General features: G+C 36.6%; 1 protein-coding gene across 5 annotated transcripts in view; it reads left to right on the forward strand.

The window, feature by feature from the left end:
• Positions 1 to 27,930, forward strand: part of LOC143900506 (protein gustavus-like) — a 137,509-nt gene that overhangs the window by 82,345 nt on the left and 27,234 nt on the right. For 2 of the 5 annotated variants that reach the window (XM_077411936.1, XM_077411937.1), the window contains exons 2-3: positions 530 to 699; positions 8,327 to 8,365. The exons of 1 other annotated variant lie outside the window; for it this stretch is intronic. In XM_077411936.1, coding sequence (XP_077268062.1) covers positions 671 to 699; positions 8,327 to 8,365 — 68 coding nt within the window. In that variant the 5' untranslated portion in view covers positions 530 to 670. The remainder of the gene's footprint in view (positions 1 to 529; positions 700 to 8,326; positions 8,366 to 27,930) is intronic. 2 more of the 5 variants (XM_077411934.1, XM_077411938.1) reach the window with 2 other exon arrangements.

Genomic DNA, 27,930 nt, shown 5'->3' on the forward strand with positions numbered 1-27,930 from the left:
GTTCGGATCAGACGCGGATTTTAACGTCTGTACGACATTCGTATCGCGAAAATAGTTTGTTTGTTTTTTTTCCTTCGAAACCTAATAAATGTTCACTACATTCGTAACAGATGTGCAATTTTTTTTCGAGTTTTTTGAGTTTTTCAAATTATTCGTCCCTGTTTCTTGTGTCGATCTTCGAATCAATTTTGCATAACAAAAGCGAGATATTTGTGAATTCTATTTGCCAAGTCGCACAAAAGAGTCGAGAACAATAAGATCGCGTCCGAAGGAAAATTCGTTTACTCATTGATTAGTCCGACCGGACTATTAAGGGAGATTAAATTTTCGGAGTAAAGACGCGAAAGTAAAACGAGAACGTGCTTAAGTCTATTAACGCGTATAACAATTATTTATGTACCACTTGTAATTAATTAATATACTAGTCGCGCGCGCGCGCGCTTTGCTCCGCGTTATACGGGAACCCATTGATCGCGTACAAATAGAGAACCGTGAGAAATGCGCGCGTGATTAACACGGTTTTGGTCAGTTTTGAGGGGTTTGGAAAAATCGTGCGACAGCAGGCCAGTTAGCCGGGAGCAGAATACCGAGATAGAGAGAGAAAGAGAGACGGACCGAATACCGAGAAGCGTCAAGTGACAAGCCTGCCGGATACGTCGCGCACCGAGATATGGATTGGTCGCTGAAAGCTCGCCGAACGTAAGTTCCTGCTAAAAAGTGAAATTGAATTTGAAAAATCGTCCCGCGCCGCTATAGATTCGATGGATCGATCCATCGATCGATGGACCACTCGGCGACAAGCGAAGGCTCGTCCCGACGCGCGACGGGAGGAATACTCTCGGCCGGAGTTGCTCATCAGTGCGAGGTCTCGTGCATCAGTACGTGCGTTTTTCGGCATAAGTCGTCATTACGCCGAGCGAATCGGATGTAGCGTTTTCCTCTCGACGACAAGACGCAGTGCCGAGTGATCGCGGGAAAATGCCGCGATCTTGGTGAAAGTGACAGATCTGACATAATCCGCCCTAACAAAAAGTCTTTATAAAAGGGAAAAAAATACGCCATAAGAGTACATAACAAACCAAGAAACTAAGAAACAAAGAGAAAGGGGGGAGAGAGGGAAGGAAGGAGAAGGATTATAACATGTTGTGTGCAAATATTCAAATGTTAATTCATTCCAATTAATTCATATTAATTCTTATTTTATAAGCAAAAGTCTCTCAACAAGTCTTTTATTTTTAAATTATTCATTAATATTACGTTATATTAATTTGTCATTCGTGAAAACTCCAGATAAGCTTAATAATCCCGCGTCGTGATGGCACACAGTGAACATGGTTTAATTTTTTTATATATACTTTTTTATGAACTTACATTTTTCATGTACTTGGCGTCGCGATACTTATACCGTGCCGCTTGTTACGTCTTGCGCATCGTGCTGCACGCAGGGAAAATCGTTGATTTGTTACGCCATAGGGCGAGGAATCGACCGACGCTTATCAATACCGCCAGCACGATCGCCAGCTATCCGGTTGTCATTTAAGCTATATAATGCCAGGCTATGCGCGCGATTCACGACTCGCGGTTCGTTATTCGCATGAGTAATGTGAACGGGCAGTTTCATCGAATTCGCATTTGTTGTTCGCCGACTCGTTTTGTGCCGACTCGCCGCGCCGGTGAAGCGGTTTTTTGGCGAAATCAAAAGGCGCGAATCACCACGAATCAATCCATTTGTGTTGGTATATAGAGTCGATTCGTACACATAGAAGGATATAATTTTACAAACAATGAACCAGAAATCGCTAACAGTGCGAAAGGTCTGTGTTGATAAACAACGAATTTCTGCGAATTTAAATTATACTATACAAATCGCGATTGACGAATGAATCACTAATCTGCGCGTAGTCTGGCTTTACGATCTGTTTAGAAATTCGCGTCGCACATTCGGACTCGCGAAATTTGGACTGTCAGCGCATGCATGCGTAATCGAGGTCGATGTTGCGGGTCGTGCCGACCGATGTCTACTCGTCGTCCGCTAATCGAAATAATGCGTCCCTGGGCGTGCGGCGCGTCGCCGATAAATCGTGGGAATTGACAGAGACGACGAGATCAGCACGAATTCGCGCCGCGTCGTTCTGAAATTTTCATGAACGCCTGTCAAGGCGTCGTAGTTTAGGCCAAAACAGATCGAAACGTTTGTATTAGTTTCCGTGATTTCTGATTTTTCGACGCGCCGCAGACACGAGAAATATATTTCAGGAGAAACGTCTGAGATTAGCGTGGCGCGATCACTTCGTGTACTTTTAGCATCGAGATCGGATTTTCACCGGCATTACACACCGATTTCAATTTTCGCGTTGAAGCTTCCAAAATTGTACGCGTGACGCATGTCGCGACATCGTCGACGGTGAGTGCGGTGACGCGTGTGGGGATACGTCGTGTTCTACGTCGTGAAATTCGTGTCGCCAAAATTTCCATGAAGCTTTTTATCGTCGCGCCAATTTTGTAAATGAAGACGCGCTCCGTGAATTCGATCGGCGATGAAAGGTTTCTTTGTCAAGCAACTCTGTGAAACTTTGAGGATACTCCTTTTTTTCTGCGGCTTTCGGCAATTTATTGCCACGTTATATTTCGCCACGAAACGCATAGCATGATAGGTAAAAACATGACGAAGCGCGGAAGAGCGTAATTTTGCCCCTGCGGAAGTCTTCGTATTACATTGAAGCGTCGAACAATGACTGTGATACGATTACTCTGACACAAAGAATTTCTGCCAGTGGCTGAATAATATTTTCCACGTTCTCTCGAGCTTGATAACTTAACAGTGTAAATTATAATGTAACTATTGAAATTTACAGCACTATCTGATAAATTTAAAGTGACTTTTCTGGTAATATATAGGATTATTATAATTAACGTTGTAAATAAAAAGATATGAAAAGCGCAAAAAGCTTACTTTTACGAACAATTTGTATTTTAAAGAAAATAAAATTACGTTATATAATTGTATCGTGAAACGAAACAAATGTTTCAAACTTCCGGTAATAAAAATTTGATATAGAATCAAAAGTTAACGAATAATATTTCATGCCTATAGTATATAATAATATTTAACAGCTATGTCTTTCATTACATTTCAAATGGAACTTGAAACTTGATAGTAGGTTACATTACTTGAATATAATGCAATATCTTGAAAATTAAAAACATTGCGAATACCTGTGTGAACTCTGTGCGGTAAAGGCGATGTCTAAAGTCGCCCTATAATTATAAAGAGTTGATATTTTCTATTCCTCACGAGCATACTACTCCATAAGCGTGGATTATCTCGGTCGGGAGCTCCGGCAGAAGCGTATACGGGCTGGCCTTTCTCTCATTCATTATTCGTGTCGATTCCTTGCGTTTACTCGAAGTTATGACCACGCTGTCGGTTGCATAATGACTCGTAAGCCAACAATGTTGTCGCGTAATCAAATGGCGCAGACGTTTGTTCTCGCTGCGCATTGTTTCTCCGCTAACAATTTCTGCAAAATGGAAAAAGAAAGATTGCGTAGTTGCAGATGGTATAGTACTACATGGAGAGAATTTTCTCTTTAAAATTTTCCTTGAAATTTTTTATGGTAGTTGTGGGACAACATGTACCACCAAGAATTTTATGCGAGCTATTCTGATTAATATATCTACCATAATAAAAAATATTAATATCTATTACATTAAAATGTAAAATAGTTTGATTAATTTTAGTAAAATATATCTGGGAAATTTCAATAATTTTTTAAAATTTACCAATCTGCTTGGTAATTTTTATCACGTTGTTTGTAAAATGTCTTTTGTATATTTCAAAAATTCCTTGGTTGCCAAGTTATCCCAAGTTTGTAGTGAATTTAAGGGTCAAATATAACAAAAAATTATCTCCGTGTGCTATCTGTGATTTCTGTTTCAGGCTAAATCTTTTAAAAACATACGAACAATTATAAAAGTAAAATAAAATATGGAATATTGTGCGTATCTTTTAGTTCAATAAATATAAAAAGGAAGATAAAACTATTTTAATTTTAGTGTTATATATATATATATATATATATATATATATATATATAATAGTCGCAAAATATATAATATATAAACAAATTATTATTATGATAATATACATTATATAATAATTATTATAATATATGTTATAATTATCTATTATGATATGTAAAAAAATAATGATAATATACCTAATTATATCGACAACGCGATGATGGTGATGATGATTATAAAATTTGATACGTAAACCGATATTAGAAGTACAGCATTGACGTTTGTAATAGCATGCACAATAGTTCGCTAAAATAGGATGAGAGAGGAATGAAATTAAAGAAGCTAATTATTGGCACATGGTGTTGAATAACAATAAACATAACAATCGCGAATGGGCGTTAGCGTCAGGTGAACCGGCAGATTGCAAACATAGAACAAATCGCATGCATGGCTGATTTCCTGCGCGTGTAGGTCGGGATAACAACTCGTTCCAAATATATTCCGCGTAAGATGGATATGCGCTATTACGTGTTCGAGCAAAATCGTGACGTGCGTCAGCTGACCAACCCGGCCGACATATACATAATATAGTCATAATACTGCAAATTCAATCGTTGTGAATATTGGACATTCGATATATTACATATGAGATTAATTTCCCTGAAACTTCCCCGATACATGAATCATCGATAGATACATCAAGCTTAAATAATGTATATACAACCATGTATAAATGTAACTTTATACCTAACCAAAACATTGTTCACAGGCTTGTTAAGCATATTAAAACTGCGTTTAAAAAAAAAAAAAAAAACTAAAATATATTCTCTCTTTACGAATTCACACTGAATTTACGAAGTTCATATGTTATTCGTTATACGTGGTCTTTGTTATTATGACAATATATAAATGTGTTTCTATAGCGAGATGGCATTTTGAAAATTTAACGGTATTTTTGGATTAAAATCTTTAAAGAATCGAGGTCACGACTGACATACCAGACCGAATGTACTAACATGGTTTCAGAGAATGTTTACCGCCTTTTAGTATTTACCGTCGATTTTAATATGCGATTACAATTAATCGCGCGGAAAATAACGCGGCGCGAAAGCGCGTGCCATTTTTAGCGTATGTACCACGGTATTCTCTTAACAAACTCGGCGCTAAATCAATGCGGAACGTGCCATAAATCCACACGGGCGAACTAGTTAGGCAATATTACGGAGATTTCGCGCGGATTTACGAGCGACGGTCGTCGATATGAGCAAAAAGAAGAGAAGTGGTTCGCGCGGGGGCGCGGTCTACTCTTTGCCGTTGAAGATTTTCGGTAGCCCGCCAGAAAGACGGGCGAAAAGGGACGGACGAGAAAATCGATGAGTCGTCCGGGACGAGATGCGATAAATTTTCGTTGGCGTTGCCGACTGCAAGAAAGTTGCCGAAGAAGCTTTTCGAAGGGAACGACCGCGTTTGCCCGACGAAGCACACGAAAGGGTCAAGCTGCGAAGCGGCGGTGTAGAGAAGAAAGAGAAGGGGTAAAAGAGAGAGAAGAGGTCGCTCGATCGAGGAGTAATGAGAGCTTACTGGGTGTAATGACCTCCACCTTGGGTCAGCGCCGTGGCGAGTGAATTGTGGATCCTTTGGGACGCTCGATGCGTCCACAAGTCCACATCATTTATTTCGAGGAGAGGATATTAAGATTGAAAAATTGACAATGCGAAAATTGGGAATTGCAAGAAGCAGAGTCTTCCAAACGAGATCTATATTTATAATCTTAAAGACAAATCTTCAACTGCCAAATGAAAGGCACAAAGGACGATGGATAAAGTAGACTGATTTTAGCCTAAAAAGTGTAACGTTAGTTATACATGTACTCTTATACGGTTTTTAAGTCGCTGAATACGATGATAGTATTTTTATCCGTTTAAATCCGTGAAAAAATGGTCAAAAAATTGCATTAAAGGAGTTGAAATAAATCACTTTTAACAGTAAGATGGTTAGTGACGATTTTGTTCTAATTATTTAATTACTTGTATTATAGTTTAGTTTTATTACTTTTGCAGGTATACATTCAAATGTGTGTTATGTCTTCAAAGATATAAAATTCTTGGAATAAGAAATTGGCTGTTTTTTTGTTGATTTCGATGTTAGATTTAGTATTTCTTAAGTGTCTTATTTGGAAATATTTCCTTAGTTTTAAAAAGAAGAGTAAAAAACTAAACTAATTATAATATACAAGTAATTAAATAATTGGAACAATATCGTTATTAACCAAATTATTATTAAAAATGATTAATTTCGACTTTTTTAAGAATTTTCAGCATTTTCCCACAGGTTTAAACGAACAAAAATTCTACCATCGTATTTAGTGACCCAAAGACGTAAGAGTACATGTATATATAACTTACGTTACACTTTTTAGACCAGAGAATTGGCCCATTTTATCTATATTGTTCTTTAATATCGAATGTTTGAGTTTGTTTACTTATTAACTAAATATAAATGTATTCATTTGACATAAATGGCTATTTGTGATTTCACACAGAAATATATCCTTATTAATAATTAATTAGGTATTATTTAAAGACACATTGATATGCTTGTATAACCTACGGTTTGAAGGCAACTATAGAAATATTTCGTACTTATTCTTCGAGATCAAAGAAATGTTAAACTATCGTAGTCGGACTATAAACTTTAAATCTAAACGCATTTCAAATTACATATTAGCAATTTTTGACAATCATATTGCTTGATGTGTTTTTCATGAAAGAATATTTAATTTAATATGAATATGACACGTACGCGTCAAAAACTTGGACAAATATTTAACATTCATTGAATTTTTCTCTGTCAATTATCAACGTCAAATTTTAATAGAAAATGTCAGGCGTAATACTCCTGACATTACTAACAAAGGAATATTTAGAAAGCGCTCGCACGATTCTCGTATTGAACGGCACATTATATTTGGCTGCGCCATTTCCGGAGTGTGATAATGCTAACGCAGGAACGTTATTCGACGAGAGCTGGTTTTCGAGGTAATGACCAGCGTAATTTTATAGCCGTGAATGTGAAAAATAATGATACGTTGTTTGAGGAATTTATTTTTTATTATTATAGAAAGGATTTATTTATTTACTTACATATTTGTGTATCTATTTATTGCACGCGACTTAAAAATAAGAATTAAAGTTTATCTCGATGAGATAAGCAGTTGATTAAAATTAAAAATTTTTGTGTATAATATCTATATATTAAATATAAATGAACATTAAATAATAATTTTCAGAGTATTGAAAGTGATTGATAATTTGTTTTTTCATTGGTAATGGTAATATTTTAAAAATAAATATTTTATAATTGCAATACGAAATTGGTTTTGACTCGCGCTCGCACCGCATGAACATTGAGATTATTTCTGTCAAAAAGAGACACGTAATTGGAGTAATAATTCGCCAGAAAAGGCTACAAGAAAATGTTACACGTACCTAAATTTTCATTAAAGACAAATTAACTCCGCGACAGAGTAAACGATTCGTGAAAGCATCGGCTATACTCCTGGCGTGTACCATATATAGCCCAAACAGCGGTATACATTACACCACGTGTCGGGTATGAGCCTGTCTTTGGTAATGGAACACCCGATGAAAGAAAGACTCCCTCGTTTCCTTTTCGGCACTGCACTCACGCTTTTCTGGCAGACGCCAATCGCCGCCCATAAACCCCAGAAACCGGGGCGGACTACAAACAGTCAAGTGCATTCGCCTCTTTAGCGAACCATTTTCGTTAACGGATGCACATGACATTTTGGCCTAATATATTAATTACAAAAGACATATGACATACATCAAGATTTTATAGATTTATGAATCCTCGGATGAAATGTAACGCGACTGTGGAATAATATATAATATTACTTTGCTCTATACATAAATAATAGAAATTTTTTAAGCCTCTTTAAATAGCTTTATAACTTTCGATATTAAATCGTACAATATGAAATATAATTATCACATTTTGTGCGATAATGACTAAACGTGGTTGTGCGATTTAATATAAATCTAGATAATTTTTTTAATTATCTAAAAATTTATACTTTAAACTCTTTTCTAGTTAAACACTCCTTTGTACTTTTAATTCCATCACTATACTACATTATCACAAAGCAGATATATGTTTTAGCGAGAATTTTGATATAATTTATCTTACTTACGTTGCGTGTGATAAAATGTATAACTGTAGAATGTAGGTGCATAGTATCAGGCATGTGAGAAATGATTATTCTTTTATTTTTTTCTTTCAGAGTGGAGCGTATCGTAGCGAACAGAAATGAGGACACGAGGTATATAAATTACTTGACATTTATCGAATTAAAATATGTACATTAATTCTTCTAACTCTCTTCAAACTCTATCATTAACATCTTCAACTGACAATTCTGTTATTAACATTCGTGTACGATGATGTTATATGTTGTACCATAATGATAACACGTTCTTCATCCAAATCCGAAATGCAAAGCGTTTTACTCTTGGTTTATTTTTAAATAACTTCGGATAATAGGAACTATCGGTTTCATAGCAGACACCAGATATCGTTTTTTTTTTCTAATTTTTAACGTTCTTCGCTCAGAGACAAAGCATTAATTGAACAATGTATAAATATTGTTTAAAAGTTATTAGCATATACATTCGATTTTTAGTAAATAAAATGTAATTAATATTTTAAGAAAAGTATTTTTTAAATATTATATATTTGGAAATATCAGAAGCTAAATTTTAATCAAAATTTTAACATAATTGTCAGTTTGACTGCTCGTTTTTTTATTTATTTTAACATTACATATATATATATATATTATTTTCAAATATAATTTCAAATAAAATTTAATAATATTCTAAATTAAAAGTATCACGATTATCGCATGTAATTTGTAGTATTTATACAAATATGAGATTTTATATATCGTCAGCATGAAGTAAATATCTTTAAAATTTATATTTTTTAGAATGGACTGTTTTCTTAAATTAATTTTTCTCTCCTCTCTCCTCTCACTCTCCCTCTTCAATGGCAATATAATGTACAATTTAAGTAAAAAATTTAAACATCTAATTTTGCTTTTAAAATAATTTTTTGTTAATTTTTTTATATCTAGTTAAAATAAAAAGCACGTTTTTACCCCATGAATTACATTTATTTGTGCAAAGGTTAATAATATTGCTCTCGATTTCGCGAAAAAACTGACGAAATTCCCACCTGACCTATACACGTGGATCGGTTCCGCGAAGTCGCGCTTTAACTTTATCGAAGGGCGAGCGTTTGAGCACAGAAACTAGTGCAAAATTCGAAGTAACGAAAAGAGAAATTCGTAGAAGATCACTGCTTGTATGAGCGTATTAAGATTTAAATTATTAAGGTGTCTAACGGACTGCGCCACAAGAACTTGGAACTCTAACAACAGTTTGACAGATTCACAATTACTTTAGATATTATTCCTATAGAGGAGTATATTACGAAAATAATTTTATAGTCGTGTAAAGTACATATGTATGGGAAACAGTTCTGTAAATAGCTTTCGCAGCAATCGAGCTGGAGTTTATCCAGAAATCGAAAGTATGATCTTGTTTAAATTTCGATGCGTCCTATTATGTGGAAAAATCATCAGGCACGACACTATCCCTTATATAATTGATTACCTCTTACCTCCCTTTGTGTGTCAAATGATTCTTATCGAAAAGAAGTAACGTTTTATTTTATATATCCGTGTCATGAAGGGAAAAAAACAGAAAGTGCGAAGAAAAATGCCTGATGTTAGATTTTCTTATAACGTTGTCCTACCACCACACCCCAACGCCTAATACAGATGTCTAATGCTTCCGCATGGACCGTATTGAACAAAAAACCCCGACAAATCAGGTCCAGCGCAAAAATTCAATATCTTGTATGATATAATCAAATCGACACTGACTCAGATCAGAGAACACGTTCAGATAACACTGTGACCAAAGTGTTCTTGCATAAACTATTATTTTATGAAGGAACAAAACAAACTCGATCTTCCGCAACACCAGTAAAATCTAATTTCGTCGAGTATATATCGGCTATTAATAAGAATCAAAATTGAAATCCGATTAATGCTCTTTAATTCTTCAATTCTTGTCAATTCTTTATCTACAAAGATTACCATACGCACTAGTTAGGTTTGAAATATTCAGAAATTCTTATAAATGCTTGATTAAAATTTCTCAACAGATTTCTTGAAAAGAAAATCAATGATGTCCCCTTAGGATGCTTCGGTTCCCTTAGGATGCCCTAGTAGACTAATAGATGGGTATTGGCTCTAATACCCGCTGGTGAAACTAACGGTGATGAAGCTCCTGAACTAAGCGCGCTCTTAGACTGTGTCGTCATCCAGTAGCAGCTGTTTCCATTCAGCCTCGCCCTTCTTACTTGGCAACTTCCTCTGCAGCACTTTTAATTAACGCGCTGAAGGCGCACGCTTCCTATTTCATTTTTCCCTGCTCCAATTTCTTTCTGTACTAACGATTCGTATACCGAGTAAGCTCCGGGCAATATAAAACACTGTTAGACAACCAGATAATATACACGTGCATTATCTAAATCAATATTTCTCATTTGGATCGCAGTATGGAAGATTCAGGCTGCACATTTGATGCACAATTAATATTTGTTAGAAATCTCGATTTTCTAGAAACGAAAATGTTACAGCTGTTAAGCTCTTTAAAATGCAAAATTATTAATCACGTATCCATCAAGTATACTTCGAATCCATTACAAGCAATATACTTTTTTTATATGAAAAATTTTTTATGAAATTTTCTTCGGAAAATATACAGAGAATAAATAAATCACACTGCGCTGAATGCATGGAAAAGAGGTACATAAAGCAACAAGCCATTAATATATGTAAATAATCAATAATAATTAAACTAATAATGTAAAGTTTTTTTTCGGTTTACTTTACAGCTTTCAAATATATTTTTGCGATATATTATAAAGAATAAAAATAATATCTGAGAACCTATTAAACTATTGTTAGAGCATATTTACTGGAACAATCGTTTGACTCGATTTTGCACATGTTTTACATTACTTTTATAATTTACTCGGAATGAAAGGAGATAATCGTTTATTCGACGCAACGTTGAACAAAACATTCAGTCAAACAAGTATCGAAAATATATTAGATGATGTCACACAGAATGGAAAACCCTGTATTACATGTTACACGTTACATGTCCTTGAGCCGAGCGAATTATTAGTTTAATGTCATCGTGTGTAGAGATATGTACACGCATCGAATATATAATTAAAACGTTGCGTTTACAAGATGTCTATGTTTATTATTTTTTTTTTTCACATTATATCCATCAGCTGCAGCAGCTGCTATCTCACCGCAAACATGCCAACGGCAATATTCGAGATTCCGTTGTCTAAAAATTTAAGCGGTTAGAGATAACGTATACGTAGTCTCGCCTGTGTTATATATTATACAGACAGAAACTTCTCTCCCCGATGTATTATAATCGTGTCTATACAGTTTTACGTACTATAAAAACGGCTTGAAGCGAAGCTTCATCTAGCGGTAACGCGAACATCTAAATTTGTCCTCCTCAATATATATGCTTACTTTTTCGGAAAGACCATAGGTCATAGAGATATACGTTGTGCTTTCACTCATATATAAGATACATAGAGGCATAGCAGGCTTAGCCTAACCAAAAGAAATCGATGTATTTACATAATATTAACGTAATGAAAATAGCATATATATATATATATATATATATTCTATTTTATTATTTATCTTAATAAAGTATTATTTTCTATTGCTTCGCCGAGCATATTTTAATCGTAGTTCCATTAACCATTTCTCCAAATAATCATCACGTTTTGTCATTTTCTACTATATACGTCTAGAATCGTAGCCCGCGTCCTCGTGATATAAACACTGAATATCCATTAAAGCCGGCCGGATACCGTCCGTAAAGGCCTTCACACACGAATCGACGGAAGACGTAAGACGTAAATTGTAAGGAAATCCATGCACCAATCAGAGTCGACTATTCCTCTCTTTTAAGAGGGAAGAAGAGGGGAATAGTCGACTCTGATTAGTGGATTTCCTTACGATTTACGTCTTACGTCTTCCGTCAATTCGTATGTGTCCAGGCCTTAACACGTTACACGTTTCTGTTTACGTACACGAATATAGATATAATGAAAAATTCCGCGCGCGCGCGCGTTACCATGCATGTGTTGCGATAAATGATACAACTTCTGTTAATTAGCAAAATTGGAATATAAAATCAATTGATATGTACAGCAAAACTGTTTATATGATTGACGTGAAATTCCACCTCTTATTATAACATTTTTGTTTTAATTGCAAAACGTAATAATTAAATTATTGCAAGAGGTATATTTGCGTTAATGTATAGTTGAGTTGATTGCTACCGCACCGTTTAATTATATATATTTTTCGCGATTGTAACGTTATTACCTCTAGAAGACGCTCTTTTTAACGCGCTTAAGAAACGACACAAATTTTCGCTGAAGCTCGAGCCGGGCGGCATACAATGAAGGATCTCGAAACATATTCTTAACACGAGCTCTAATTGGATCCTTGTGTCTATAGAGCGGATGTCGTTTACAGGCATTAAGTCTCCCCCTCTTCTCTTCCTCCCATAAAAATAACATTTTTTCTCCATCTTGCGAATTTACCCTGCCACAATTTGTCGAACTAATATATTACAAAAACATTTGGCGCATAAAATGCTCCGAAAGTTTATTTTCCTTTTGACTATAGATTCTCCGAAAAATTTGGAATCAATTTTTTTCCAGCAATTTAGTTGCGAATCAGCTTTGTACGCGGAATATGCTATAAATATATGTATGTATTATGCCATAAATATAACTTATAACAAAATTTGATTACATGTATTAATGATTACGGCAACACATTTTCACTTATACTCCCTCCAATAATTTTTGCAAGGCAATATCACCGCCCACATTATTATATCATCGAGAAGATATTTTTGCATCCGAACTTTCGACGGCGCGCCGCCTCGCGCATAAGCGGCGAAAATCGCCGTTCTACGTTCCTCATATATCTTGCACGGAGTCCGGGCACGCGCGCGCGAAAAGGGAACGAGAGAGGATGACCCTCGGCCGTGCGACAGACGAGGGGAGACTCTCTTTTCGCAAGCGACGATAAATACGTTGCCAAACGTACGTATACGCGCGCGCCGGGCCCCGAATACACCGCTACCATCCTCGCAGTGCCCGCTGACCCATTTGTGAAACTCGCGTTGCTACACACTTTCTGCCGTGCACCCGATTATTACAACATTTTACGAATTACGCGGTCCTCGGCGGGGGCCGAGCCCATTGAAATCGTGATACGCAAGATTTTCAGGGCTCATTTCAAGACCGGCGATTAATTAGCGGAAAAGAGGATAAATCATTTGAGAGGACGAAAATTGAGGTCGTAAAAAAACACGATTGTCAGTATCACGGAAAAAAAGATTAGCTACTGTAGCTAAAATAGTCGTAATATATGGGTAACTAACATTTTTTTCCAGCGAGAACAAAAGGTTTTGTTACTGTTGCTAAACTATAGCTCTCGCTGCAAAAAATATTGGTTATTCATATTTTACGACTAAATTTAGCTAAATTTTTTTCCGTGATATATAATTTGGAAAGCTTTATAATTAAAATTTCTCGTCGTACCGGTGTGCGATAACACTAACAGCTTTTTGTATTATTTCTTAAACGTGCGTACCTGAACTTATTTTCGTTTATTTCGTGAAATGATAAGAAGGAAACGTTTTATATAATTTGTGTAGAACCATCCAAATTCAAAATGATTTTTGTATATAATGATTTATTTCAATCACTTATCTCACAGACACTTTTATTTAAAATTCTTCTTATATATTACATTAATTGCATAGGATAAACTCGAGTGAGATGGCCATAGAGGAGAAATGACCCACTCATGTGCTCTCAATCCAGCTCGTCATCTAGTACCGGATGAATGGGTGGGTCATCTCTCCTCTAAGGCTATCTTACCCGAACTTACCCTACAGTAGATCAAGTTTTTTGAAATTATTCTTTTTAATTGTCATTTTTTCCAACTCAATGACCAATATTATCGGTCATTCGTCCTCACTTATTATGGATGGATATTACGCACTTATTGGTCCTTTCAATATATATCGTTCTAAATTTCTGCATGCGTTTTGCTTGGATTCTGGAAGGGGACATTCTTTCCAATCATCATTCGTCATTGTTATATCATAGCAGTGCTCCATCGTTCTAAAGGTTTTCCAACCAATAACAGTTGCCGGTTGCCGGCCCTAAAAATATCCTGCATTCTGAAAACTGCTGACAATTTTGGCCTGCTTTGCTAAGACCTTATATATAGGCACGAACTGTGGCCTTCCTGTCTTATACCAGTACTCGCAGTCAAACGTGTCACAGATCGTGTCGATTTCTGGAAATCTTCGAAGAAATCACTCGGAATCAATCATGAGAAGGAAGAATCTTTACCCTCGTTTAAGGAATTGATGGACTCAAAGGTATTCAAAAAAAATCAGAAATATTCCTGAGAAAAATGAGAGGAAGCAAAAAATCGGATTTTTAAGACGCGAGGCCTCTAGGCGGGTTCGATGGAATAGGGGAGAGTTGGAAAACCGTATCGGTCACAGCCCTCTGTATAAACGACTTTATCGGACGCATGACGTCGCATGCAGCGATAAAGCGCGATATCAGCACGTGTAATTCGCTATACGCTCCTCTTCTTCTCTTTTCCTTCTTATCGTTTATCATAAAGCCTTTGAGAGCGGTCTTTGACGTTAGAAAAAAAATCCACATGCAGCAGTTATAAATAATTTTCTCAAAGAGAGGAGCACGTGGGGAAATACTCTTGCGCCCGCGTCTCTTTCCCGCCGTAATTTGCCGTTCGCTAATTCTTATTTATAACCGCAACATATCGTAACGTGTAACATTATGTAACTCTCAACAGTAAAATTTTCCATTAATTCCATAAACGTTCTTTTGTTGACAGCCGATAAGATGCGAATTTCAACGTGAATTAACCTTGCCTTATTGCATACGAACAAAGCTTGGTATGTATTAGATTAGACGATAACACACAGGGTGTGAATTTTATATTAGTCATGCGTCATTGAGAAATATTTCTGAAAGCTTTAAAAATGCAATAATGTATAAATATTTTGTAGAGATGTGCGAACTATTCGAACTCGAATTTCTATGATTCGAATCCGAACTATTCGATAATTTCGAATTTAGATGGATCGAATGCGAATCACATTGTACATTGCCAATTTTATAAAATAATTTTCCGTCAATAAGCAAAAATACGATCATGTTAATAGGTGCATTCAGTGAGTACTTTCAATATTATAACCGTTCTAGAACCAAGCGGATTAAATATTTAAATATATTTTTGCTTTAAAAAGAATTTATATTATATATTATATAATTAATATTATTTTTTTCCACATATTATATATATATATATAAAATATTCTCTTATTATCTACATGTTAAAATTCAATCTATAATAATAATGATATTGTTAATTAAAAATTACATTTCAACGATTTGATTCGAAAGTATTTGATTTGCTTCAATTCGAATGAAATTTTGTCGATTCGATTCGATTCGAATTCGAAAGAGAAAATAAAATTCGATACGATTTGATTTGACATAAAAAATCCTTGATTCGCACATCTCTAATGTTTTGTTGTTTATTAAAAATGTCTACTTTTTGTGATACACTACATAGAAACAAATAATTCTGCTGTTGTAACAAAATCGTCATTGATATTTTATATCTAGAGTCACGGTAGTCTCGCGCCAAGTACCTATACGTGAAGCGAGACTGCACGATGACTCTTTTATGCGATGCACCGAGTTGCGAGTTTCTTATAAGGCCGGTTTACACACGCAATGATTAGTGGCGCCAACTGACTGGCATTCATTGGCGCCAGAACCAACTGGCAAACTCACAAGTGTTTACACAGTGATTGGCGTATAATATGGAAAATATTTAACATTTATTAAACACACAGTAAATGACAACAACCATATAACCTCAAATTTTGAGGTTATATGCTTTGGCCAATAACCGCCAGTAAACGCCACATTACTAGCGCCAGTTTGCATCAAGTGTTTACACTTGCATTTTTACTGGCATTAGTCGACTGGCGCGGCCTGGCGCCACCAATCATTGCGTGTGAAAACCGGCCTTAGTGACAGCAATAAAATTTAGTTGACGGAACTAATTTTACGAATTATTTGTCATTAAAACAAAATCTGTTTTGTTGCAAGAATAGAAAAAATTTATTGAGTGTATTTGTCTTTAGAATCACGTTAATTTGCTATTAAAGCAAAATAATGTATTCTTAGCAAATACATTTGCTATCGGAGCAAAACTATACTGCTCCGCTTGTCGCCTTACTGAGCGAAGAGAAAAGACAAAAGAGGATAGACGCGCCGAGACAATAACCATCGCGCAGATTTCTTGCATCTATATGCGATGTGGCCGCACATATGCACGTTATGTTCATAACAAAATACAACTAACAATTTTAATATGCAAAACTGATTTTTTTGACGTATTAGGTGTATGTATGCTTTGAAGTACGTGTGATCTATGAGAGAACGAATGTTGTATTCTATGAATATTGTGTCGTATTCTCTTTTGTCCTTTCTACAAAAAAGAAAGTTTACCGATTCCATTTGTGAATTATACCGCAAGATAAGGGCTTGACTCTGTGTCATTAGCAGGTCTTAATATTCATGAGAATCTAAATTTAAGGATAACTACGAACGCAAGAGTCGCATGCTTTCGAGTGATAGGGTAAACTCGGGTAAGATGGCCATAGAGGAAAGATGGCCAACCTATGTTCTTTCAATTTAACTCGCCATGAAACATCGAATGAACATGTGTTGGCCATTTTTCCTCTGTGGTCATCTTACTTGAGTTTACCCTACTTATCTGTTCTATTAATTTGTCTGTACGTGTTGCAATAATGATTCGAGGCTTGCTAGACAGTTGGAGAATTTCCGAAAGAAATTATATGGATAAAAATATAATTTTGCTCATGTAACAAAATTATATTGTTAATACAGCAAAAAAAATTTGATAATCGAACGAGAATCAATTTGGCCTTACAGCAAAATAATTCGTAGTCAGCAAAATTATATATCCAACAAATAGCGATTAATACTCCTAACAAATCGTTTTTCTGTCCATATAATAACGGACAGATTTTGCTACAACAGTATAAAATCTGCTGTGCTAGCAAATTATTTTTGTACTTATATAATGTGGAAATAATTACTCGATGGTAATGAATGTATTACACATAATTGGGTGCAGATTGACAAAATTCCGATCACACGTTAATTTAATTCGCTCTCACTACCTTGTCAAGTTACGTCTGATAAGATAGTTACACGAGGAAATTTAATTACTTTATAATGCGAACAAATTACGGGAGAACTCTTACATAATCGAACAACTGTTGCAAAATTTTTGAACCAACATCCGCAAGACACTTATTTATATATAATATAAAGAACTGTATTTTATACTATTCACAAAAGGACATTTTTCCTGATAATATCTGCGCAAAATTAGATATCGGTAAAGTAAAATCGAGTTGTTCTGTGTACGAGAAAATCATTGAGTGAGACAAGCTGGAGAGAAAGAGATGTGTGAATCGGCTGATGATGACGATGTGTAAATAGAACATAAATGTGCGTACGTGTGTACGTATATGTATACATGCGTGAAGCGAATCTTGAAGGTCGCGAGATCGGTGGCATCGTTATAAAAGGCGAGGCGAGACTCTGTATATGCGATTCCAGAAAGGCGAAGCTTTGAAAAAGGCCTTTCCCCGTCGTGGGCAGAGACGCACTCGTCCGTCTAGAAAGGACTTCAGCCGTAAAACAACGGAATACAAAGACACGGAGGAGATGGGAAAATGAACACTTCTGCAAGCTATATACAATGTTTTAGAATAAAATTGTGAATGTGTGCAAAAAGTGAAAAAAGAATATCTTTATATTATTATATACATATAAACAAATGTCCCGACTGACTCATCAACGCCCTCTCTCTCTCTCTCTCTAAACCTAGAAACCTAGAAACATAAAATTCGGGGATCATATTCCTTCCATGACGTAAGCACCCACTAAGAAGGGATTTTTAGAAATTTGATCTTTAACGGAGTATAAAAAGGGGTAAAATGTGTTTTTACGGATTCCTCAATATCTTTTAAACCCGATGAGATATCGGCTTGGTTTTTGCTTACAAAGGTTATCCATACAAATGCTTAAAAACATAATTCAAGATTTTGCCATAATCAACCCCTAAAGGGGCAAATCTAGATTTGGGGGTGAATTATAGAATTCTTCGCATACCGTAGCGAAGCACGAGGTATCAAGCTAATCAAGAATATTTGAAATTATCATGTGTGTCAAGAAAAACGCATTTTTTTTCCTACCACATACAGAACAATTCAAGTATTATTTGCAACTCTTTGTCTCACTCACGTAAAAAATATCGCAATCAAATTAGTACAAATGTATGACGATATTATTTCCACAACTGTAATCTACATCTGATTTATTTTTATCCATGTCGATTAACAATGCAATGATAAGATTTGCACTCGCCGCTCCAGAAATAAGTTTTTCAAATACATGAGTGATTACATAGCCAATCAGATGAGTATGTTGGACAATTTAAAAAACAATTTCTTTTGACATTTGTTCTAAATTATTTGTTCTAAAGTTCGTGAAAGTAAAGAGAGTTATGCTCACGTAACATTCTGATATTCTAAGGAATCCGACACTCGGATTCAATGCAACACACTACTGTTATTGCAGTCAAGTGTCAAATTTTACCGAATTAACACTATGAATTAGCTGATGCACTGTGATATAAGTTCTTAGTACCGCACGCGTGAAAATATATCGTCATAATTTATGACCTTAATTTCTGAAGCTGTAGTAATTTATTAATAATACAAATTGAATTCAGCTTTCCTGAATTAGATTTAGATGTTTCCAATAATGATGGGGTATAAAACAAGCATACATACTTAATTTAATACAAAATTTAATTGCGGTACATGACTATTAACTTTAAGCCCAATTTTATCAGCAGTTCTCTCGATCGCTAGATGATCAAGAGAATTTCAGGTTATAAAAGATATAGCAAGATATAAATATCGGACAGATAAAGAAAGAATAGGGTTAATCTGAAACTTCAATCTTTGTAGGAATAAAAGAGCTTCTCAAAAAACGTCCTGTGTCGTTCAGCAATCGCGGTCTGAGTCTTGTCTCGTTCAAGAAATAAACCGTTGAATGCATAATAGAGTTACAGATCAGTGAAATGTCATTATTTATTCTTTGCTAATGGCTTCCGAGATATCAAATTCAGCCTAAGCACCATCTAAAAGATTATTGAAGGGTAACAGAGCGAATGCAAACCGATACTTTGATAACGACAGGCCAAGATAACATATCGCCATGGTCACGAACTGCACGTTATCTGCAGCTGTGATACGATCACAATTGTAACATTTATTTAGCGAGCACGGTGACAATTTTCTTGGTTAAATTTCAAAATGTGAGACAAAATTAGTATTTGCGAGTGAGATTTTTTTTTAGCAGAAAAATATTTTCTTCAACTTCGATTCTGTCCTCGTAGCTTATCATGAACGTTTCGTCAGCGGGCCACCTTTTTTCGCTAGTGCACTATCAGCCTTAGGCAATGTTTTACCGTGATGTACAACACAAAACAGTTTGGGTCAGGACGGCGTTATCAGGCTTGACTATGGTAGAAAAAATTATAAAAGATAGCATGCAAAAACGATTCTGCAATTTATCTTTCTACTCACGTATCGGCGAGTGATTTACGCAACCGGAGCCATTTGCGAGTAACGTTTGAAAAAAAAAACACATTTGGGAGAAGCGATGTTTGGAAAGTGACGGCCGAAATCTGAAAATATTTCCCTCATTCCATCGAAATAACCCATGCGGAGAATTGCGCGCGTTTTAACGTTTCAAATGCAGTCATACGGCTTTACATGTCGACAAAGTAAAAAACGATGAATTTTTAAAGGACTTCAAGAAAGTCTCTCCGAAACATTGGATTATACTAGAAACAATGACGAGAGTTGTAACATTTCAAACGCAGTCGTACGCGTTTTGTATAAACCGAGAGAATAATGTTTGTTTGAAAAAACCAGGCGTTTTCTGGCGGAATTCGTATAAATTCGATGAAATTCTATAAAGTCCGAATGCATTGTATCGAAAATTCGCATCGTATCATTCGTAGAAATAAGAAAAGTTTAAATTAACTTTTATTGAAATAAACATTTTATTTTTAATTGTGACAAAAAGATTCGAGTATTTTATTCATTTTTATAAGATAAAAAAATGTATATAGAAATTATTATTTTTTTAAATATATTTTTCCCGACGTTATAAAAAATCTTGTAGCCTTTATTGCTTTACATAATAAAATGCGATAGCTCGAAGCAAGCGCCGAATGGTGACCGAATCGGCATTACATCATTCCTTATCTCCGGTATCTTGTTTTCAGCCCTCTCTTTAAACAGACTCAAAAGAGACCACAATGGTCCCGCACAAAGCATGCGGGTTGCATTTCACTCTTTTTGGAACCTACATTTCTTTTCTTCGCAAGAACAAAAAGTCGGCGGGGAAGCGATGAGATCTCTAACTATATTAAATCGTTTTTCAGACGCACATATAATACAGCTACAGAGATCGGGACGATCTGCCTCGCGCATTAGCATCGAACGACCTTTTCGTCCAATTCCATATTGCTAAAAGGATCACGATCAGCGGCGATGGCTGCGTCGTGAGCTGATTTTGTTGTTCGCGAAACACCCAACGCGATCGCGATTCTGGAATAAAACGGCAGACGACGCGCTCCGCTTTCGCTTTCCGCGCGAAAAGGTCAAAGCCTCGCTCCGATTTTGATCGATTCTCGTTAACACATATTTATTTGATGGGTTGCCAAAATTATGACGCGCAAAGTAGCTATTATTTTCAGAAAGGCTTAGGTCGAAAATACAACTCCCAGTTGAAGCTATACATCTGTCATAAGAATTCCTTTAATTAATATAAAGCTAGGAGTTTTGTGAGTGATTATATAAATTTCAATAAAATACGTAAAAAATTCCTACTTTGTTTTTAGCAATGAAATTTTCGGAATTACTTATATCTCTTTCAATACAAGGGTAGGTAACTCAAATTTATTCAATCGCAAATCGAAGTCTCCGAGTGTGTCTCGCACTATATAAGCGTCTTTCTTCACTCTTTCTCCTTCGCGCGAGTTTTCGTAATACCTCGAGTTCGACAGTTCTTCGAGCAGGTTTCCTTTTGAATTCCTGGTCAAAGGCTTCTTTCACCCGTCCTCCCTTCGTTACCGGTATTACTTTTGCAGTTTTGCCGTGTTTGTCGTCGAAAGCCGGATACTTGGGTAAATATCTACACGCTTTCATAAATTTCAGTCACATATTCGCGGTGGTCGGGCCTTTACAATTAGTGAAAGGAGAACTCGGGGAGAGAACATTTCGACACATTGACTACAAAATGTATACGGGCGTCGGTTCTCCCGGAGGGAGAGAACTGCCTGCCTTCATTTCGCCTCTCGACCACGGCTCGAGCGCCACGGCTCGGGCTAAGCTTCCGCGCCGTCGCTCGCCTTTCATATCGACTTTTACCAGTCGTAAAACCATATCGCTCGAAACGATCGGTCCGGCGCATTGCAATCGACAAAAATCTTTACCATGTTGCGCTTACCCGCGGTAAATGTGACGCCTCTTGCCGGCAGCGTTGAAACTGTATAGTTTAACTGTAGTATTAACATATTTGATTATCATTATGTTTTATGATGACAAGTATTAAACACAAATTTTAAATTGTCATCATTAATTCATGCACGTGTATGATGTATTTGGAATTATCGATCCGATTTAATGAATGTCGATGAGCACAATTTTCCGTGACCATATTTTTAAAAACGATTATTTATTTATCTCAAAATTATACAGAATTATGCTTCAAAAGCATAATTATTTTTGTTAAATTATTCTTCAAAAGATTCTCTTTAAAGTATTCTTTATAAAAGATTCTCGTTAAATAATTAGAATTTTTTATTTAACGCTAAATTTTCGCTAAATAATAAAAATAGAAATTCTCTTGGAATTCGCTTCATAAGTAGATATCGAAGAATAATACCTGAGAGAGTATCAAGTTCAACAGATCGAAGCTGGTGAAATGAGGATATAGTGAACTCGTAAAATGTTCATCCGCCTTCATCGAGACGAAAGATCGCGCTTCCATAAGCAGCGATGTCTCGGCGAATCGCGCTTATTGCGTTCGATGATTGTCTTGACTCATCGTTAGCGAATGTCAGCGAATGACGTTAAGAGCTCGTTGATGCCTCGTTGAAGAGAATGTCGAACGTCGTACAACGTCGACGTTAGAAACGTCTATCCAATACTCCTTCGATATTACCGAAGCATTATACTTTCTGATATTACACACATACTTTTCGCTTCTCGTTATTTTACTTTTTACATTAGAAAATGTCGTAAATACCGAATAAAATATTTTCAAACATATTCGATTTTGAAATATTCTGTATATTTTATTCTATATATTATTAGAATATACATATATAAATAGATATTAATTTTCTAATACTTATTTTCTAGTACTTATCTCGATTTATATATAATTTTCAGTTTTTCTTGATATTATTAATATTAACCTCTTCATAACGGGTGCGAGCGTGCCAGTATTCTTTGTACACATGGAAACTCTGGAATTTCTATAAAAATCCGTGAAACCTATATAGCTTGCGTTAGCGAGCAACCTCGCGTATCGACAGTCAGACAGACACTGAAGGAATAGCTCCTCGGGGAACCGAGATCCTAATACGGAAATTTCCGTGCATCCTATAAGCGACGGGAAAAATTGACGGAGCCAACCGCGGGACTCGAACTCGGGATCCTTCGTTTCCACACCTAGCACTTATAGGGGTACCGCACGAACATTGCCGTAGCGTTTTACGCCTTACGTGAGAATTTTGCGTTACGCGACACGCAAGCCAATCTTACGGCAACGCACAAAGAAACGTAATTAGTCTTATGTTGCGTACGTTACGTTACGCTTTTCTTTGTGCGTTGCCGTAAGATTAGCTTGCGTGTCGCGTAACGCAAGATTCTCACGTAAGGCATAAGACGCTACGGCAATGTTCGTGTGCTGGCCCTTAGGCTGCTATCCCACGACTGCTCCACTACTACGCTAGTTTCTCCGATCTCCCATCAATACCGACCCTACGGCCCTAAATCTCCTACAATCCCGTCCATAATCGCCACGTCTACCTACAAAGTATAGAGTCCCTAGAAGTAAATCTGGCCAATGTTCAAGTTGATACAAAATGGCGTATGTATATACGCACCTACTACCATACTTATACTAATGTATTTGTACCTTTCTTTCACAAACGTTATTGCATTTTATCACTGATTGGTGATAAAATCTGCCATTTCATATTAAGCTAATCAAAAGTTAAACCACAATCATCCAGACTTTTACTTCTATATAGGGACTTTAGTACAAAGTACGCAGGCGCGCCCGCCGGAAAGTTAATGTAGGTACTTACAATTATATAGTATTGTATTATTAACCTTTTTTGAACGACGCACACGATGTAATAGTTAATTTTTCAGAAAATCGGGCACAAAGCCGTCACTACGAATAACCAAAATGACATATTGATAATCAGTCATCGAATTTCTTGTATAAAGTTTGTTATCACCCAGCTACGTGATAAACGAAAACCCTGGAAAATTTTAACATCAATCTTTGTTTTATCATCGACAAACAAAGATAGGAATAATGCCTCGTGCGCAGAACGAGAATCGATATATTTTTATGAATTTTTTCTGCTAATTAGAAAAAGATAAATGTGCAACGTGTTTATATACGCGCACCGATCTAATCCGCATTAATCTTATCCTTGATCGCAAGCGAATAAAATGCTTACTATTATAATTCGCCGCTGGCGGCATAAACTACAAGTTCCTTTTTTCCAGAAAAAAGACTGTTTATCAATTGCGCGTTGCAGAGAAAAAATTCCACTGAGAAAAAGATACATGTATATTGTAAATCGTAAAAGGAAAGATTACATAAAACTCTCGCGGTCGCCAACTAATCCTCAATGCGTTGCGAAACATTTTTTTTTTATCCTTTGATATTTTCTACTTATAGCGTTTTTCACTGGCAGAACTGGTGCGCACTCAGTGCACATTAAAGCCGTTGTACACTGATTTAGTCTCTAATATTTAAAGTAAAATGCAAATATTTCGACTGATAAAATACTCAGTACATATTTTACCAAATAGTGCAATAAAGAATATTGAGGATTTCATGATTTAACCCGATTATATTAAACATACACTTTACGTTGGTTTGTGTACGACGGCTTTAATGTGCACTGAGTGCGCACCGGCTCTGCCAGTGAAAAACGCTATTAGATGTATTACGATGACAAGTTTTGAACCTTTGCACAAGCGCTACGAAATTTGTCTATTGCTGCCATATTCACTTTGATTCTATTTAACAATTTATTTAAAATATTAGACAACATATATATCTTAATAACGAATGGATGATGAAACAGTAGATATAAACAATATACTTTAAAATAAAAAAGATAAAACTTTTTTTATATTATATTATTCTATATTAAGATTATCGAAATTTTGCTTCCTTATATAAGTTCGTAAAAAAAAAAATTTTTTTTTTTTAGTTTTCGATGCCAATGTATTCAGAATGTTCTAAATTTCGAAAAATCACATTTAAAAAAAATGTCTCGTATGTGTGTGTATATGTATGGATTCCTCGAAATTTCAAACGTCTATAACTCAAGAACTACTTACCTAACAATAAGTTACAGCGCTGCATTTTGGCACACAAGTATAAAAAGTAGTACAATACTTTTATTTACTGTTATTTTTTAAAAAATTTATAGTGTTTTAGATTTAGATTTTAAAAAAGTTTCAATTTTTCAAAAGATGCTGTAGAAGTTCTAACTTTCGCAAATTTTGAGATATCGGACTAAATTTTTATATCAAATTAATTATTATTTGAGATACCGAATTTGGAACTCCAATTTTCATACAGTTACCGATGTTATCATAAGCTGTTGATACTGCTTATTTTATAAGGCAAATAAAATATGTTTCTAGAATAATACAATTACTAAAAATTATTAATGTAATCGAATACACATACACACAATACGATACTCTTTCAGATATAAAATTGAATATGAAGCAAGTCAAAACTCTTCTGCATTACATTGGCTACACAAACTGCTGATGGTTCTCTAATTATTTAATGTAAAAAAATAACTTAAAAGATATAAGAATTAAGTCTTTTGTTTTTAATTCAATTTGAATTTCTGCGAAACTTAATTTATAAGATAATAGTTTAATATTACAGCTGATAGAAAAAAAAATAACATTTATTAATTTCATATGCTGAAAGAACTATTTCTGTTCAATAAGGGACATCGTATTGTTCATCAAATGTATTACCTATTATTGAATACGCTTTACAGAGAACGCCTGTGCGTTCTATCTATGTCACACAAAGAACGCTCGTTACGCTTAACGCTAGACGTGACTAAACGTCTGTTACGAGATTGTTATGCGATCGTCTGTCGTCATTCGCGCGGCTATATCGACGGCCAGAGGAGAGCGACTCGCGGCGCTATACATTTCCCTGTTGCGTTCTTCAGCTAGTACATATTATGCCCAGAATTGGAAACGTGCCTAAGAGAATCCCGGTCTCGCTCGATCTCGCGAGAGGCGCGTGACGGGAAGAACGTGGGACGCGCGCGGACTCTCGTCCTTTTCGTCCGGTTCGGCGAGACCAGAAGGGCTGGCATCGGTCTACCCGCCCGCCGCCGTTCTCCGGACAAAGAGGACAAAGGCCCAGTTCTGGGCGCGCCTCCGCGCACGATCATCTCGAGAGGAGCCCAACCGCCGCGGCCGCGCCGCGTATACGAGACGCGCGAAATGATGTATACGTGCACGCGCGTGGAGAGTGCGTGCGCGCGCGTATATGTATGTGTACGTGTACACGCGCGTATGCGGGCCTGCCTCCGTCCATGAAATACTTTCACTGGTTTCACGGCCAGCAGACACGTTTACACGATGCTAATAATACACTTCACGGTGCTGCGGTACCATTTACTTCGCTGCCTCGCGGTCGTGCGGATCGGGCAAGAAAGATACAGAGAGAGAGAGAGAGAGAGAGAGAGAGAGAGAGAGAGAGAGAGAGAGACGAGAGGGAGAGAATGAGAGAAAGAACGAGAGCTCGATCCCGAGATAGTCCTTCGTCCTACCCGGCTCGCAATTGTATATTGTTGACGATCGGTCGACGAACTTTGTAAAACGTCATCGATCGCGTTGATTGCAACCTTGACGCATTTTGACAGCTGGAATGTGTTAAAAGTTGGTTTTTATGCGACACTTTATTCACAATCAAGGACAAATCTAACACTAGATCAGGTCGGTCACGTCACGGTATACCTTCAATGTCCTTTCCTAAGTAAGGGGGGATAAAACCGTAAAAAGACACGGATTTTTTGTTTAGTCTGCAGGGAGCGCTTTTGAAAAGTAAATCGAAGAGTTTTCTTTCGCGATTGTCCTTGACCTTTATCTCGAGAGGACATCTCGGCGGAATTCCGCAGAATCCCCGATTGAGATGTCAGTGCACTCTCCCGTTTCTCCGTCTTTCTTCCGACCGCGGAGTAATTGGCGCATGTAACCAGGAAGAGGAGGGTGTCCACTATTGTTGTCTCACCGGCAGGATGTGTCGACGACACGTTTCTGCCGCGCATCCGCCGGAAGAAGCTCCTCTTCGTCTTCGATAAGCCATTAGCTTCCACATACGAATTCTCACAGACGAATGTTTAATTGTCGATGCGAAAATGAACCCGTGCACTCTCTCTTTTAAACGGCATGCGAAATTTGCGTAAGCGTTCTTAAACGCGGTCTTAAATAGCACGTGATTTAAAGCATAGGGAATGTGTTGAATTTAGATTTCTCCATAAGACAAGAATGTACAAATAAACATAGCCTCGGTTACCGTTAGAGTAAAGAGTAAATATTAGCTGGTGCCAAAAAGTTTTCTTACACAACAATCTTGGGTATATTAAACGATTACGTCTAAATGTATAAAGTAAGTACCAACTATTTTCAGGATATAGAGCTGTTGCGAAAGTCTGAGCGCAGAAGTTGTTACGATTAAAAAGTCGAGCACGTTTTGTCTGGTATTACTGGGCTGCAGGCAACTCGGGGCGATTCGAACTTTCGTATATACGATTTGAAGCTTCGCGATGGAGGGTCGCGATGAGTTTTTGTAACTGACGTCGGAACAAAGCGCCGTTTAAAGTTGGCGAGTCGCTACGACGGCTTCTCACGGCGCGTCGCAACGTCGAAAGTCGATTAAAGGATGCGCTCGAGAAGGAGAGCGTCTTCGCCCGTTTCTCCCGCAATTTCGAAATCCGCGCAATGCGCGACCCGAGAGGAGAGAAGCCTCCGACAGCGGCGCGGAGTTCAGAGCCGTACAAAGAGCTTCTTTGTTCGTCGCCAGTGACGGAAAGGATTCTCAGGTGAAGTGTTCGCGAACCGCGCGCGCTCTCTCAAGGATTTCTTAAAATCGAAATTCTCGTCACACTAACCCGGCGCACAAGGAGGCTTTATTCGTCGCTCGGTGCCGCGTTCGAAC

The sequence above is a fragment of the Temnothorax americanus genome, unplaced genomic scaffold, assembly GCF_048541705.1.
Source record: "Temnothorax americanus isolate GAGA-0224 unplaced genomic scaffold, ASM4854170v1 Scaffold3, whole genome shotgun sequence".
NCBI classification, from domain to species: domain Eukaryota; kingdom Metazoa; phylum Arthropoda; class Insecta; order Hymenoptera; family Formicidae; genus Temnothorax; species Temnothorax americanus.